The sequence below is a fragment of the Lycorma delicatula genome, chromosome 9, assembly GCF_047948215.1.
Source record: "Lycorma delicatula isolate Av1 chromosome 9, ASM4794821v1, whole genome shotgun sequence".
NCBI lineage: Eukaryota > Metazoa > Arthropoda > Insecta > Hemiptera > Fulgoridae > Lycorma > Lycorma delicatula.
In genome coordinates this window covers 40,055,332-40,074,427 of record NC_134463.1, presented here as the reverse complement: position 1 = coordinate 40,074,427, position 19,096 = coordinate 40,055,332, and the positions used below count along the sequence as shown (strand labels likewise).

At 26.4% G+C, this 19,096-nt stretch overlaps 1 protein-coding gene and 1 pseudogene across 18 annotated transcripts in view; both read left to right on the top strand.

Moving 5' to 3' along the window:
• The window catches only part of tmod (tropomodulin), a 443,143-nt gene extending 425,300 nt beyond the window's left edge, over positions 1-17,843 (top strand). For 14 of the 18 annotated variants that reach the window (XM_075375728.1, XM_075375720.1, XM_075375729.1 and 11 more), the window contains one exon: positions 16,459-17,843. Coding sequence is in view for 1 of the 18 variants with exons in the window: in XM_075375729.1 (XP_075231844.1) it covers positions 16,459-16,520 (62 nt within the window). In the remaining 17 variants the exon portion in view is untranslated. The remainder of the gene's footprint in view (positions 1-16,458) is intronic. The other 4 variants (XM_075375732.1, XM_075375724.1, XM_075375725.1 and 1 more) reach the window with 1 other exon arrangement.
• Positions 6,485-12,907, top strand: LOC142330352 (cytochrome c oxidase subunit 2-like; annotated as a pseudogene).
• Positions 17,844-19,096: the final 1,253 nt, after the last annotated feature.

The window sequence follows — 19,096 nt, the reverse complement described above, 5'->3', positions numbered from 1 at the left end:
TACAGACACAAGAAAACTGATTTTGGATCTGTTACCTGCACTGCCCTTGGGATTTTAAATGCAGATTGTTACATATCCCCAACCAAATCCTTCAAACATTCACACTGGTTGTCATAATTTCATGTATAAACATCTGAAGAAATTTGTTTTTTATTTTTTCTTAATAGCATACTGGTCATTCCTCAAATGTAAATAGCATGTAGCCTTGTTTGCCTTACATGTCATCATATGTCCTGAAAGAGGTTCTTTGCAATTCCATCTTCATTGTATTTTCCCTGCTAAAATTTTAAGATGTTAGCTCGCATTTTCGGAAAGATTTTCTATCATTTTCCCTTTTGTCTAACCTCTCTTTTGTGAACATTCTAATGATCCTTGTAACATTTATAATCAATCCTTCTCTCATGAAGTGTCCCAGCCAGTTAGCTTTTCTATTATGAATTTTTCTCATTAAGCTTCTATTCTTATTAACTCTTTTAGTTACTTTTTTATTTTGCCCATTTAATCTACTCTTTTCACTTTTTTTCATATGCCTCACACCTTTCTTTTTCTCTCTATATATCAGTTTTCACATCCACAACTACATAACGATTGTTTCTTTCTATTTAATACTTCCTTAACTATTGCTGTTCTTGATTTTATTTTTGTAGTTTTCTTTTAACATGATATCTAAATATCGGTACTGTTATACTTGTTCAATTCCTTCTTTTGTCCACATTTTCATCAGCTTATTGTCTTTATCTCATTACTTTTGTTTATCATTTTGTATTTTGTTGTGCCTTTTCAACAATGTAGCGTAAAAAAACGTTTTTTGTAAACATTTGAGGACCTTCTACTGATTTTTACATCTTCCAGAAATTGATCATATCTTCAATCTTCAACGTATATATTAAACAAAATCAGAGGTAGACACCACCCTTGAATATATTACTATTTTTGGTTATAAAGGAGTAAAGGATGCTTACCTTGAGCATCTTTTATTTTCATAGCCATTTTTTAATTTGGGTCCAATTCTTTAACTAATCAAAATTGGAAAATTAAATCTGTATATGTTTTTTCCAATTATGATTTTTACAAAATGAAGGCATCATCCATCAATTCTTTAACTAATCATCTATTTTTCCAATCTATTCTTTCGCTTTTTAATATTTGCATTAGTTTAACCCATTTGACAAATTTGTATGCTTTTCCCATATCTACAATCATTCCTTTAGTTTTTACCATACACCAATAGCCTGATTGCATCCCTTGTCCTTCTCAACTTCTGAATCGATGTTGTTTTTCTAAATACTGTAATTTTACAGTAATTTCTGTAATTTTTTTAAATAAATAAATTTTAAAATAAATTCTGTAATATCTTCTTTATTTTATTTAATCTTCTGTTAAAAATTTTGCCGAAGATTTTTTGCTGAATGCAAAATTAATTAAACTGATTGTTCTGTAGCCCTTTATTGCAACATGGTTTTTTGGGACTGAAATCATGGTTGTTTTAGAAAACTTTCTGTTATCTACATAGTTATCTAAAACTACATAGTTTCACTATCTCTTGTTATCCTTTTCATTAAGATATTTAACCCCTAACGTCAGCAACTCATTTCTTAATAGCTTTTTTATTTATTTTATCGCTTGTATTAGTAAAAATAGTAATGTGTACACATTTTGCTATTTCTGTATTGTATCACCATCATTTAACCTCTAGTTTTGCTTCCCACATCACTTTACTTACATTAAATATAATCCATTCTTTTATTACATCACTCTTATTTTCTTCCTGCTTGCAGAAGTGTTTTTACATTTCATGTGCTACTTATATCATCTTCTTTTCATCTCTTCCTGATTCCTTTGTGCAGCCAATTTTCACAACATCTTGTGTTACTTCTTCTTGGAGATACAAATGGGAAATGTTTTAACGTGTAACATTTAACAGAAGAAAACTGTACCATGATCATACTTGCAGAATCATTGGACATTGGATTGGTCATCCCTAACGATGGGGGAACAAATGCTTACGTGAAGTACTTCTTAGTACGGTTTCTAATCTTTAACCCATTTGGCTTAGGAGCTCCTTATGGACAGTTAAGCCATCACCACCATAGCTCTCATGATGAAAGGAGCATACACAAATCCCATCACTACAATCAAGATCTAGTACTCTGTAGATGAAGTAAAAATATTTGTATACTTCAAATTCCAGACATCACGAACAGCTATTTAACTAGTTACTGAAAAATCAAGCTGTTTTTAAGTCAGATGTTTAGAAGTTTTTAAAAAAAATGAAGGTATTATTTTTCCACAATATATCTATGTTGAAGCTTATACCATTATTATTAAATTTTAATTCCCCAGCAATACCTTGGCTTTTGTTGTTAATTTCTTCTTTCGTTTGTGAAAAATATATCTATTTGTAATTTGCCAAAAATATTGAGTTAATGATTTGATTTATTACAATGTATAAAACATATTTACTGCAGATTTATGTAAAACTTGTTTTCTCAAATTTTTATTTAGAGCTTTATTTTATTTTATTGAAATGATTTTGTTAATTAATAATGATGATTTGAGTCTGTTAATAAAATAATTATTAAAAATAAGTATTATTATATTGCATATGATAATTTCCATTACACTTTTAATTACACGTAAATAGAATTTAAATATTTTTATTAACTTTTACAGAACATTTGTACAAAAAAACCATTTTTATTTACAATTCATTATATACATCATATAAAATGCGCTCAATTCCTATTGTATATACCACAAAATCCATTTACCATTATAACCATGTTTAGTTTGTTATATTTAATAAAGTAACAATACCAGTACATGACATTTTTATATATATTACTCTTTTTGTTTGATGCTATATTATTATTATCATTGTTATTATTAATTACCTTAAAAAATCTAAAATAACCTAGTGAATATTTTCTTTAAATTTTGAAATATATATCTAGAGTACAAATACAATATTTTTTCTTTTACAAAATTATAATTATAATTGGAAGGGGGTCTTATATTTCTGTGGTAGTTCACTCATTTGATATTCTGATGCTGTTAGGTTGTAGGTTTGAATTTGGTTCTGTTATGGTAAAACGTTTGACATAATGAACGGTTCGTAGTTGATTCAGCTATTCTATGGTAGATTTACTTGCCCTAATTCGATTACATCTTGAAGGAGTAAAACCTCCAGAATATGTGAGACAACTTTTATTAGTATTTGAATCCATAGACAAAATAAAATTAATGAAAATTATGATGCAGTTTATGGTTTGTAATTTTTTAAGTTGTTTTTAGCAAATTTCATCATAATAGTTAATGACGAGGTCCTATCAAATACAGAGTATAGTATAGCTTCCTAAACACTGATATGTAAATTAAGAATAAATGTGTCAGTGGCTTTAGCTATGCTTAATAATTGATCCATATTTACACCAGAGTTAAAGGAATATTGGGTGCAGTTTCCATGCATACATTTCCATTCAATTCTTGTTAACAATAATCAGTACCAGATAATAAATTTTCTTAATCAAGTTTTGAGAGTAGTTTTCACTTGGAATCTGATGACATTACATTACATATTAAAAGTAATCAGAATTTTTTTTTTTTTATTAAAAAAAATTGTAAGTAGTTTATGTTATATATAAAATGTTCATAATTAGGTTTCTTTTTCATCCCAGTTTTTAAATAATGGGTATAATATTTTTAAATTGAGTATGATCATATATTAAAAGATAATAACAATATAGCATTATGGTTTTTATAATTTATCAACAATTTTACAGTACAGCATTTGTTTCCTTTTTATTTTTATTTATTTATTTTTTTTTAACAGTTTTTGTCTTCTTCAATTTTACAATCTCCTGCCTTTTAACTAATACTAATATGTAGCATTTAACTTGCATGTTTAAAGAATAAACTAGATGAAACATTATTAATATTCTGATTAATTTTATGTGATCTGATGTATGATTTTAATATTTATTCTATTAAACAAATTATACTTGTACTTTTAAACCTATAATTATTTCTTCAACTTGCTTTCTCTTACATCTTGGTTGATCTGTGACACATCTTCAGTTCTGCTGTTGCTGATAATCCGGTATGGTATTATTGTTATTATTCATTATACTACTTTTTTTATTTTTTTCATATTTAATGTTTGTAATATATTTGCTGTCACCTGGAATTTGAAATGCATCGTGAAAACCCCCTTTATCAAGGTTAAAAATCATTAATGTCTTCATAGTTGTCAGGAAAATAAAACCAACGTGACTAATTTTGACCATTTATAATTATTTGTGAAGAGGTAATGATTATTCATAAGAATACTTCCTTGTAATATTAAAAAAAAATTTATATTAAATGAAAATAAATAAATAAAAAATAAAAAAATAAAAAATAATAAAAATTAAAAAATTGCAAAAAAATTGATAAATAAAATAATGTACCGTAAAAAAAATAATGGATTTTCATACTTAAGCAAGATGCCTGATTAAAGGATTACTTTGATGAAGTAAATTAAGTGAAAGCTCACTCATGCTAAATTGTAAAATCCAGAATTAAACTGAAACTAAAGAAATCAAAATTCTTAATGCATCATACATCCTTTTACAAAAAGATAAGCTAAATTAAGCTTATGGGTTCATACCCCATCGATGAATAAATTCTCTTTTTAATTAAAATAAATTTATCAAAAACAATATTCATCCTAACAATAACCATAAGAATTGTCATAACTATATCCTCTAACAGAATAATATTCTCATGAATATCTATAGAAATTAATTTGATTTCTTTTTTACCCCTTTTAAAAAAAATAAATACAATAAATGAACAATCTATAAAATATTTAATTATTCAAAGAATATCATCATCAATTATAATAACCTCAATAATTATTAATTCTATCATAGTTAATGATAGAATTAATGAAAGATTTGCCCCATTAATGAAAGAATCTTAATAATAATGAGAATTTTAATAAAAATAGGTATAATCCCCTTCCACCTATGAATACCAAGAATTATACAAATAATAAGATGAAATATATGTATAATAATAATAACCTTACAAAAAATCATTCCTACAATTATTGCAACCCAAATAACTAGAATTAAAATAATAATAATATCAATAATTATAGCACCAATCTCAGGACTAAAAAAATTAATAGCATATTCCTCAATTACAAACTTACCAGTAATAATCTTTTCATTAATAATTTCAAAACAACAATTCATCCTACTATTAATAATATACACTATAATTAACCTGACCATAATAAACACATTTAAAAAAAATAATATTAACTTTTTAAATCAAATTAATACTCAAACAAACTTAACAAAAATATCTCTCATAATATCATCACTATCAATAAGAGGTATACCTCCAACTACAGGATTTTTAATAAAATGAATAATTATAAAATCAACAATTTGAACAGCCCCAACAATTCCATTAACTATACTAATTTCATCAATCATGTCAACATTTATATACTTAAACATAATAATCCCTACAATAACCAAATCAAAAATAACAAAAAAAGAATCAATTATCCCAATCATCTTAAACCTAATAGGAATTACAATAATAATAATCTTTAAATTAAACTAAAGAAGGATTTAAGTTAAGAAAACTATTAACCTTCAAAGTTAAAATTATTATTATAAGTAAGCCTTAGCAAATAAATGCACCACTATATTTGCAATATAGCATCATAATTGAATACAAGACAAATAATGAGAGGTTAAAACCTTAAATAAATTTACAATTTATCACCTAAATCAGCCATCCCATTCTTAATGAATAAATGAATATTTTCAACAAATCACAAAGATATCGGAACTCTCTACTTCATTTTTGGGCTCTGAGCTAGATTATTAGGAACAATAAGAAGAATAATTATCCGATTAGAATTAATACAACCAGGATCAATAATTAAAAATGATCAAATCTATAACACCATCGTAACATCACACGCATTCATTATAATCTTTTTCATGGTAATACCAATTATAATTGGAGGATTTGGAAACTGACTAGTTCCTATAATAATTGGTGCACCAGACATGGCATTCCCTCGAATAAATAATATAAGATTTTGATTATTACCACCATGAATCACACTTCTAATTGCAAGATCAATTGTAGGGTCAGGATCAGGAACAGGATGAACTGTTTACCCCCCTCTTTCAGCCCAAATTGCTCATTCAGGACCATCAGTAGACCTAACTATCTTCTCCCTTCATATCGCAGGACTAAGATCAATTATAGGAGCAATTAATTTTATTTCAACAACAATAAATATACGACCAAAAGGTCGTAAATATACGACCCCCCCCTGAACACTCATTCAATGAATTACCAGTATCTAAACCATTCTAAGAGTGGCAGAAAATTGCCATGAACTTAAAATTCATTAATAAATTAAAAAATAATTTCCTTAGAAATATCATCATGAATAAAATTTAATATAATAAATAGAGCCAGACCAATCATAGAACAACTATTAGATTTTCACGACCATACTATAATGATTTTACTATCTATTACAGTAACAGTAACAATTATAAATAACAATAACTAAAAATAAATTATCAAATAATATATTAACAGAAAATCAAATAATAGAAACAATCTGAACAACAATACCAGCAATTATTTTAATCTTTATTGCTATCCCATTAATTAAAATTTTATACCTAATAAAAGAAGTAATTAAGCCATCAATTACTATCAAAACAATTGGACATCAATGATACTGATCATATGAATATTCAGATTCAAAAAAAATAGAGTTCGAATCATATATAAAACCACAAAATGACTTATCATCATTCCGACTAATCGAAGTAGATAATCGAATAATTATTCCATTCTTAACACAAATCCGAATGTCATCATCCGACGTGATTCATTCCTGAACAATTCCATCAATAGGAGTTAAAATAGACGCAATTCCAGGACGACTTAATCAAATCAGCTTAATAACTAAAAAACCAGGAGTATTCTTCGGACAATGTTCAGAAATTTGTGGAATAAACCATAGATTTATACCAATCACCATAGAAAGAATTAACATAAAATCATTTATTAAATGAATAAAAACATAAAAATAAATAAACTAAGTGACTGAAAGAAAGTAATGGTCTCTTAAACCAAAATATAGTAAACATCGAATACTCTTAATGAAAGAAGCTAGTTTAAAAAAAACATTTAACTGTCAAATAAAAAATACATATAATGTGCATCTTGATTCCACAAATATCTCCTATTATATGAAACATCATATTAATAATAACAATAGCCACAATCATAATAAATATAACAAAATTATTCTTTATAACTAATCTAAAAACAACCCAAAAAAATAAAAATAAATATTAACTGAAAATGATAACTAGTCTATTTTCAACATTTGATCCAACAACTAATTTTTTACAAAGAAACTGAATAATTATAATAATAACAACAATAATTTAACCAAAATGATATTGAACTAAAAAATCTCGAATAAATATAATTATAAAAATAATAGAAAAAAACTAATAAATGAATTTAAATCAATAACTCATCAAAAAGAAATCCTAATTATAGTAATATCAATTTTTACATTTATCATAATCAGAGATGTATTAGGATTAATTCCTTATGTATTTACATCAACAAGACACTTAATAGTATCAGTATCAATCGCATTACCAAGATGAATCATAATTACAATATATAGATGAAAAAACTTCACAAACGAAATATTCAAACACATATTGCCAAAAGGAACACCCTCAGCTATTTCACCAATAATAATCCTAATTGAAACTACAGGAAATCTTATTCGACCAATCTCCCTAGCAGTTCGACTTACAGCAAATATAATTGCAGGACACCTACTAATAACCCTACTAGGAAACACATCATCAATTAAAATTTTAATGTTTATTTTACCAATCCAAATAACCCTAACAGCATTTGAAACAGCAATCTCAATAATTCAAGCGTATGTATTTGCTACCCTTGTAACACTTTATTCTAGAGAAGTACCTTATGAAAAAAAATCACCCATTCCACATAGTAACAAATAGACCATGACCAATTATTTTATCAATAAATGTAATAACAACACTTACAGGAACTGTAAAATGAACCCAAACAAAAGAATACAGTTTAATAATATTAGGATTAACCTTATCAACAATGTCCATAATTTTATGATGACGAGACATCACACGAGAAGCAACATTTCAAGGAAATCATACAAATAAAGTAAAATCACTAATAAAAATAGGAATAATCATATTCATTATTTCAGAAATAATATTCTTCATATCGTTTTTCTGAATATTTTTCCACTCAAGACTAGCACCATCAATTGAAATTGGAATAAACTGACCACCAAAATCAATTAAACCCTTTAATCCAATAGAAATTCCATTATTAAATACAATTATCCTAATCTCATCAGGAATTACAGTAACCTGAGCACACCATAGAATCTAATTAAATAAAATATCAATATCAAATAAATCATTAATATTAACTATCCCACTAGGATTATACTTTACATTTCTACAAAAATGAGAATATCAACAATCAACCTTCACAATAGCAGACTCAATTTACGGATCATCATTCTTTTTAACTACAGCATTCCACGGTATCCATTTAATTGTAGGAACAACCTTCATTGCAATCTCAATAGTACGATGTATAAAAATATACTTTTCAGCCAGACATCACCTAGGACTAGAAGCAGCAATCTGATACTGACATTTTGTAGACGTAATTTGATTATTCCTATACCTTTCAATCTACTGATGAGGAAAATAAAACTAATCTTTTTAGTACAAAAAGTATAATTAGCCTCCAACTAATAGATTAAAAAAAAATTAAAAAGATAATTAAAATTACAATAACAATAATTTCACTAAGATCAATCATTATTTTAATAATAATATTCACAATAATAATCTCTAAAAAAAATAAAATAAGACGAGAAAAAAATTCACCATTTGAATGTGGATTTTCAAAAATATCATCGACACGAAAATCATTCTCTACACACTTCTTTTTAATTGCAACCATCTTCCTAATCTTCAATATTGAAATCTCAATAATTATACCCATATTTTCAACAAAAATAATAAATATAGAAGAATGACTAATTTCATCAACAATTACAATCACAATCCTAATCTTAGGACTTATACATGAATGAAAAATAGGAATACTAGAATGAAGAAATTAAGGAGAATAGTTAAATATAACATTTCTTTTGCAAGTAAAAATTATTGAATAATCAATTTCTCTTAAATAGAGTAAAGAAGTAAAATTACAGTTAATTTCGACTTAATATCAAGGATAACCCTCATACTCAAATTAACTGAAGCTAAAAAGAAGCTATTCACTGTTAATGAAAAAATTGATAATATCCAGTTAAAAGAATAAAAAGAAAAGGAGCCGCTAACTACCTTTCAAGTGAAATCACTTTATTCTTATTTATATAGTTTTAAAAAAAACAATACACTTTCAATGTATAAATAAATAAATTTTATAAATGTCCAGAGAAAAAATTCATAATAACAATTTCAATGTTAGGCTTTAAATTAAGCTATCCGACCAAAATATAGAGAAAAAAAAGTAAAACTTAAGAATATATATATATATATATATATATATATATTAAACCTATCAAAAAAAAACCTAACCATTTCAAAAATCCAACCAAACCACCTGAAACAAAATATTCTAACCAACCTAATCCATAACTAAAATAACAAAAATTAAAAAACCGATTCAAAAAAAAACCAGAAGAATAAAATCTTAAACACCACATAGAACTAAAAAAATAAAAATAAAAGTAAAGGAATCAACTTAAAGTCAAAAGGCAAAATAAAAAAAAAATCATCCTCAGATAATCAAAACATAGAAGAACCCACAAATAGACAAGAAAAATATAAAAAAAGAGAATATTATAAAACCCGTAACAAAAATTAATATAAAGAAAAAAAAGAATTAGAAGAAAATAAATAATAAACTAAACGTAAACTGTAAATAAAAGTAACACCAACAAAAAAAAAAGATTCTATATCTAAATATAAAAAAAAACTCCAAAACAAACTCCTTTGAATAAAAACCAGAAAAAAAAGAAACCCACATAAACAAATTAAAGAAACAAAAAATGCTGAACTCACATAAGGACATTGCTTTACCAAACCACCCATAAACCGAATATCTTGACTACCTAAAAAACAATGAATAAAAATCCCAGAACACAAAAAAATAACGAGTTAAATAAGGCATGAATTAATAAATGAATAAAACAAAGAGTTAAAGAACCAAGAGTAAGAGTAAAAAATATAAATCCTAATTGTCTCAGAGTAGAAAAAGCAATAATCTTCTTTAAATCATTTTCTAAATAAGCAGCAAATCCAGACAAAACCATTGTAACTAAAGAAATAACCATTAAAAAATAAGTATTACAAAAAAAAAAAAAATAATTAAACCGAATAATTAAATAAACACCAGAAGTTACCAAAGTAGAAGAATGTACTAAAGAAGAACTCCTGTTTCTTCTTGTAATATTAAAATGTATTCAAAATTGGATGGCACTATTTCAGGTGCTGATTTGGGTCTTTATATAAATAACTTTTTCTTCTTTTTTTTAAATATATGCCTGAAAATGGATTGTTTTCAAGTTATAGCTAGCTAGAAATTATTTCACCCTGATTTCTGATCAAAGAAGTATACTGAAGTTCTTGTGATTCAGATATGGTGATTTATTATATTTTTTCAACTGTGCATTGTATAAAAGGGGATGCACATTAATACAGATGTAATGTTACAGTGAGTCATATTTGACTGTGGGTGTTTGTTGCATACACAAAGAACTATCACATATTTTCATAGAATATCTTATGATATTTGTTTCTGTAAAATTCCTTCTACCAAATTTTTTTTAAAGATAACTTTTTTTAGTCAAAAAAAGCTATTTCAACTTTTTTAAAAGCTAGTTGAATTACCTGCCACTCCTTTGGATACTGTTTATCAATTATCTGGAAGAAAAAGCCCTATATCAAAGAAAAATGATGTTTTATTAGATTTTTTCCTTGAAATTGTTTAACTAAATTACATCCCAAAGAAAAAATCTTAAATAAATAAAATGTTTTCTTTAAGATGTTGTTTAAGATTTATTCTGATTAATTTCTGTTCCTTCAGAGAGTTTGTTTTATCCATCCAGTTTGAAAGACTAAAAAAATATCTCTATGAGTTAGAGCAAATTTTATACACTATTCTTGTTGTATTAATTAGGAAGGTACATTCTAATTTAACAAAAGGCAGGTTACCCCCTCTGGTGTTTTTTATTAAGATTGACATAAGATTTCAAACCAGGTTACAATGTTTGCATTTTGTAAATTTAATTTTCAGGGACGAGAAACCATCACACAGTAAATGATTGATTGATTGATTAAATCAGTCATGACTCAAATGTTGTTTAGGAAAAATAGCGATACAAAACGGGATAATCAGTTTTTGCACTTTCCTCTTAATGATACTATGTATATTTATGATTTTAACCTTTTCTTAAATTTTACTAGACATTGATAAAAGAAACATTCACATTAGAATAGTGGTTCTTGTGATTTAACTAAACATTGGCCCATACAAATGGAAAGTTCTGATATATGAGGTGTGATCAAAAAAAGTATCCAACATTGGTTCATAAAAACAAAAATATTTAACCTCTTTTGTTCAACGACTTGTCCCCTCAAAGTAGGCCCGTTTTCATATAACACACTTATCCCAGTGAAGTTTCCAATGTTTTTCAAAGTAATTTTTAATGAGCAATATAAGTCCTCTTTATCACATTTCTTTTGATCTCTTCTCTCTTCAAACCTCTTTCCTTTAAGTGGAATTGTTAGCTTAGGAAATAGCCATAAATTGCAGGGAGCCATGTCTGGTGAGTAAGGAGCCTGCTGAAATCATTCAAGTCCATGTTTTGCCAAGAATTTTTTTATAAGTTGTGATGCGTGGATTGGAGTGTATTTTCGCAAAGCTGCGTCAAGCAGTATCTCTTACCCAATGAAGAACAATTGTGTAGTATTCTTTATTGACAGTTTGTCCTCAAGGAGCATTTGTGATGTACCATGGCTTAACAAGCAAAAGACTGCCAGCATGACCTTCACATGCTTATGATCACATGGAGTTTTGCCACACATAACCTGGAGTTTTTTAGTAATATTTTCTTCAGGTGATCTTTAATAGATGCAATTCTTCAACTGAAGTGTTTTAATTAAAATCCATCCCCAGGGAGTAAATCACAAAAATAAAAACAAACAGTTTCTACACTAGTTGATTGTTATTTAGTAGATTCAAGTTTGTTAGCTTTTGTGGATCACAATATAAAATTCATATTTTGCTACATGCCATGTTCAATTGAATCAGTAGTTTTTATCCATCTTATTGTTACTGTTGGCATATGTGCAGATATCTCATTGTAGAATAGTTAGTTCTTTTTTATGATGGTCCCTGCAACTTTGTCAGGTTCATCAGTCTTTCAGCACTTTTGAATGACTGATGATATTGTCAAAATTATTGTTAGTGGATAGTCAACAGGTACTGATAACCTCTCGAGCATACTCATACGCTGTTTTGAGGCTGCAGATTTAAGTGATCAGAACATAAGAACTCTAGATGACTATATTTGTAGAAGTTTCTTTGTAATTTCTATATTACACAAAAGTACCTCAGTATTGTTGTATTTGTGTTTCTTCAGAGTGAGATAAAGTAAGTCTGTTAATTCTAGTTGAATTTTTTTTTATGGAGTCATTTCTCTATCTAATTAATGTGCTTTTTTCTTTTTTATATATATAAATAAATGTCTTTTCATTTTTCCTATTATTACTTATTAGTTGACAGTCAAATCAGTAAAAGCTAAATGTTTACATTTTTTGATAAGGTATTTTTAATGCCTACCTTAAATTATTATTATGCTTTAAAAATATTAATATTCATTGACTTGATGGTAATGAAATATATTGAATTTATTTTTGTTTCTTTTTAGTTCAACTTTCAATTAATAGCACTTAATTATGTTACAAAATACTCTTTTATTAACATAAATGTTTATGATGCATTCTGATTTGCTGGGGCAGTCAGCATGTAGAGTAGTTCTGGAGAATGTATAAAATAATTCTTAATACTATTTAAAGTTTGATGTTAAAATAAACAGTAATAGTCAATTGCATATGCATTATGCAAAAAATGTGTATTTCTGTATACGCATGAGAAGACTTTTGTGAGACTGAGCGTATTTGTTTCATAAATGGCTTTTTGTAAAGAAATTTAATATGTATGCATATTTATTGTATGAATTGTTTTACATGAGGTTGATTGATAATAAAAATTCTACTGAGAAATTACTTATAACAAAATTTACAAATACTATATGATTTTAACAAACAAAATTACACTCTTCTAGACCCTTTTTTACACTCCTCCTAGATTTCATTATATTTGTAAAAAAATTATATTTCATATAAATAATGAAATTTCCTTTTGATGATATTGAGTATAAATTGGATGTGCTCTTTATTGTAATTATTCATTGATTTCTTGGATTTTTCAAGTGTTTTAAAAAATTGATCCGAATTGCTATCTAGATGAAATAAAAAATTGCATCCAGTTAACAAAATATTCCTGAAGTATAAAATACATATTTAATCTAGCTTCATCTTTTTTAAAAAAGATTCAGTTCATATTTGTTTTAAAAGTAAAAACCCAAGCAAGATGTGGTAAATAGAATGTTACTGTATTATGAATGTCAACTTAAATTTTTGTTAATTTGATATTATACCCTTTCAACCTTCAATTAATAAAATAAAATCCCTCCTTACTGAGCTGATTATTTGAAAAAGTCATCCATATTAGGTTTTAAGTTTTTAACTCATTCAGTCTTGGCATTACATTTTTAAAATTCAACCTTTTAGGGATTTTTAAAGTTTTAATATTTTAACTATTACTTTTTTTTTAGATAAAAATCAGTTTTATATACCCCCTTTAACCACCATAGGAATAATTAAAAAAAAAATCACAACAATAATTTATTGTTCCTCTAAACAAACCTCCATAAATGGTGTTTAAGTTCTCTAACTCTTTGGTCATTATTCAAATTAATTTTCCTATACTTTTCTAGATACTTCAGATACAACTCTACTCTACATACTTCATTTTTCTAATAATTTTTATCCTTTTCAGCCCTTGGAGGCGAGTGAAAAAAATTCCCTTATAGAGTAAATGACAACCAAAAATAGAGCACTTGCTTGGTTTCAATCATATACTATTCTGGTCTCAACATTCATTTCATTTCTTAGAGGTGGTTATTCATAAAGATTATTGGGAAAAACTATGAATTTAGCTCTGTTTATCCAAGACGTGATCATTTAGTAATGAGTGAGTGGGTATGGAATATATGCAAAGTATTTAGTTGTTTGTGTGTGTATGTGTGATGTATCAAAAATGTGTTTTGAAAAATGTGTTAGGTTGCAATCAAGTAGGTAAAAGCTTTTATTTTTTTTTTATTATTTTTAAACAACATGTGAAACTGATAATATATTTTTAACCTGTATTTAATGGTATAATTAGAGTTTCATTTTATTACTGATCTTGCATAAATAATTATCATGTATGCATTTAATTTATACATAGAATTCTAAAATGTTAACTGTAGTAATTTTTCATAGTTAATCAGTATGGTATGTATATAATATGCTATTTATCATTAACAGATAATTTTTTGCTTCTTTTTATGTATATAGTGTAAACATATTTATAACATTATTACATTAGACATTACTGTACTTATTATTAGAAAATGTACTTAAATTATTAGTATTATTAATTATTATGTTTAATCATGTTGATTTATAATATGGTGTCTTACACTGATTGAGAGAATGATAATTCATTCTTAATTTTTATTTTATTAAACATGTTGTCCAATGTGTTACAAATAATAACTACTGTCAAAAACCACCCATGGATAGATCAAACTAACAGCTACCGTGATGCAAACTTACTGCTTTATATAAAAAACACTTTTTACATACTTGATTCAGCCATCACCAGTTATTAAAATATTTACGATGATGACCTGAGTGGTATCAAATTTTCACGAGAAGCATCATTTTTTATATGTATATATATTGAAATCTAGATTTTTACAAATGTGTGTAAATCAAGATCTGATAATTTTTTATCAGATCTACATTGTTCCTAAAAACAATACACTGAAATCATAAATTTCACTCATAAGATATTTCTCCAAAAAGTTTATAAGATAAAGTTAAAGAGCATGTATTTGTGAGCGTACTGATATATTATTGAGTATGTAAAATAAAACTAGTAATGGTTATTTTATAAATATTTCATATTTTACAGATAAGATTCCATTGCAATTTTTCTTCTATTCCTAACAAAAAAATCTGTTTCTATCTGATTAGTAAATATTTTAAATATCTGTTCAGCTTGTGAACATTAAGCGACCCTGTGTACCAATCAGATGAGGATGATATGAATGGATATAAGTGAGGTGTAATCTTGTACAGACTCAGGCTGACCAATCCCGAGATGTGTGATTAATTCCACCACCTGATTAGTAAAATGTATATTATTAAATATCTGTTGCAGCATTAATTAGTATATTCAAATCTGTTCAACTTGTGAACAGTAAGCGACCGCTGGATCAATTAGTTGTGGATTATAGGAATGGATGTAAGTCAGGTGTAGTCTTGTGCAGATTCAGGCTGATTATTCCTTAGATGTGTGGTTAATTGAACCTCTACCAGCAAAATACACCAGTGTCTACTGTTTAGTATTCAAATCCATATAAAAGTTAATTTTTACTCAGATTTGAACCTCAAAACGTTTGACTTTGAAATTTAGCTGTTAAACAGCTGATTTGAAATGATAATTTTACTACATCAGATGTTTGTTGCACTGCAAATATTGTACACTTTGATTAAATAAATACTTTCCATTTTTGAACCGATTTAAATATAATAGTCTCATATATATATATATATATATATATATATATATATATATATATATATATATATGATAAAAAGGAATATTTAACCACCTTGCCAGATTTGAGTAAAACTATACTAAAAATATTCCTGACTATTTTAAGATAGAGACACCTTAAAAACTATGCGACCAGTGACTCCAGTGAAGAAGAGGAAAAATAATTTACTCCAAGAAGATTTTGTAAACATAAATGGGAAAGTTTCCATTTATTTTTACATTATTTATTAACATAGAGAAAATAGAAATATAGAACTTAAAGGTACTGTTTGCTTATCATATGTTTTAAATAAAAAAATCAATTGTTACATCTGAATTATATTAAATAATTATAATAAATTTATATATACTTAATGTGTGTGATTTCAGGCCGTTTGCGGCGATTGGGTCATTTTTCACGCAACTTTTTTGGCGGTTGGTTCACAAAATAAGTTTTTCATTGTACAACTGCTGTATTCATATATTTCTAAATAGTTGCTGCTGTCTAGCTTAATCATTATCATCATCATTATTATTACAATTAATGTTATTATTATTAGTCAGAGGTTTTTTTTTTTACTGCCTGTTCTACTTTATATACTTATTAATAATATTTTTAAAAAATACCTATTAATAATTGCATTATTATTATTGTATTTATAGTGTTCGTCATATTTTATCCAGTTCGAGTGTGTTTTAAGGACTAGAAAGTTTAAAGACATTTATTTGTTTAAGATTATTTATATATGTGTATTAAAGAAAAATAAACAGTAGCTTCAAGTCATTACTTCTAAAAAAATATGTTTCATTATTATAGTTTTATTTTTAATTTAATCAAACATGTTAATGAATTTTTATTCATTGTATGTATCATTTTTGTTTTGTTATATTTGATTTAATGTCTATTTTTAAGTTATAAAGAAGTAGTGGTTTGAATGTATCTGTGATTAAATTTTATTTCAGTAATAATTATTATAATTAGTTGTATGTTTATGAAGAATGCTTATACTACTTATGTGTTATATTTGTCTTCTCCTTTTCCCCCTTTTTTTTAAAGTTCATTACTGCAGTTTATTCATTTGTTAGACAATATTATTAATTAACTGAAAAATATTGATAAAGAAATTATAATGGTATTTGTAATATAATTATATCCTGAATTCTTTTCTTTTTGTATAAACTAATTATTAAAGAAAGAATTAATACTGTAAAAAATAGATATACTGAAAATAGAATGATGTTTAATCTTTATTTAACTTCATTTATTATAAATTGTTACTGCTATATTATATAAAGATTAATGGACACAAACATTGCATTTAATGTTTATAATGAATATATTATGTTGTAAAATATTATAATATAATAAATAATATAATATTATTAGTTAATTATTTAATTGTGTTTATTTTTTATTTATTATAATTTTAAAGTTTCATATCCATTGTAATTGAAAAATAATTTAATTAAATTTCAAAACAATTATGGTATATTTTATGTTAAATTTAACAATTTGATTTTTCTTAATTTATTTTATTTTGTTCACAAAACTGTAGTAAAATTTTTTAATTTAATGTGTAAATTAATTATATAATAGCATATTATTTTATAGTTAATTCTTTTCAGTCATCTACAAGTATAAATTTTGTTAGTGTTAATATCTTCATCCCCTTCATTGTCAATATCGGCATTTATCATTGAAATTATTACAACTATTTATTATTATTGTTATGTGCAAAACATTGTTTTGAGAATTAAAATCTTTTTATTTTTAAGTATGTGTTGATTTTTAGACCTCTTTAATTGTAGTAATCCTTTTTATTTCCACCAAAATCATACTGGATGAAGTGTACAGTTATATTTAAGGCTAGAATAAAACCACTGATAGAAAGCTACACATTTTCCAGTGTCTGCAGGTAACAACATAAATTCTGTACGGAAGCATCTTTAAACACTTGTGTAATGCTGTGTGGACATTACCAACAGAGAGACCAGACTGGCTAGATATGCATCGCACAAACTTCTTGGGACTAACAGAATATGCAGCTTACATGTCAATAAACGTTTCTAGTAATAGCACTTTTAGTTGACCACTTGATGGAGAACTTGTTTGGTGCATCCACACTATACTTATAATAAAACCATCACCGGTGACGGTTTCAGTAAGGTTATTCAAATAAATGACCACTTCGGTGTAATACCTCGGTTAGTTGTAATTACTCTATTATTAACTTTGCTGATTCATATTTTGTAATAAATAAATGATATTCACCAGTTGATGATTAAATATTAATTTTAATAAGTTATAATGGTCATTACATGTTAACATTTAAATATCATTTTTACATTACATTGTTGAAAAGATATATGTTAATGAAAGTGCATGTTGAGAGTAAAAGCTCTAAATTTAGACTGAACTATGCATTATGAGGGTAAATCAAATATATATAAATAAGATTTATGCAACTATATGCACAGTTTGCATATAGATATGCAGATTATATTATAAATAATATAATAATAAAGTATATGAATAATTAATTCAATCGTTAGAGATTGGTAGTAGGCTTAATTTATGCACAGGTCTTCTTAATTGATCATTAACTGTATCTAAACAACCTTACTACATTGTCACAATTCGGATAAACCTGGGTTACAATTCCATGTTTCCAATGCATGGGAGAAGAATTTTCTTTGGTAATTAATACTCTTTTGTAATTAAGTCTATACAAAGGTTACGAGAAGAAAAATTTGACTGCACAGTTCGGGGACCAAATATTGTCAAGGATTCATGAGTTTGCCTGACATAAAGAGTTCAAGAAAGGACGAGAACAGGTGGAAAATCAGAAACTCAATCGCCATCCTCGAACCAGCATTACAGACGAAAAGATTCGCACGGTTCGAGACATTCTTGAAGACGATCGACAGGTGACAGTACCTTAAATTGCAGAACAGGTCAGAATAAGTCATCATCACAAACAACCTACAGTTCTGTAAAGTGTGTGCCAGATGGGTCCCTTGTCTTTTG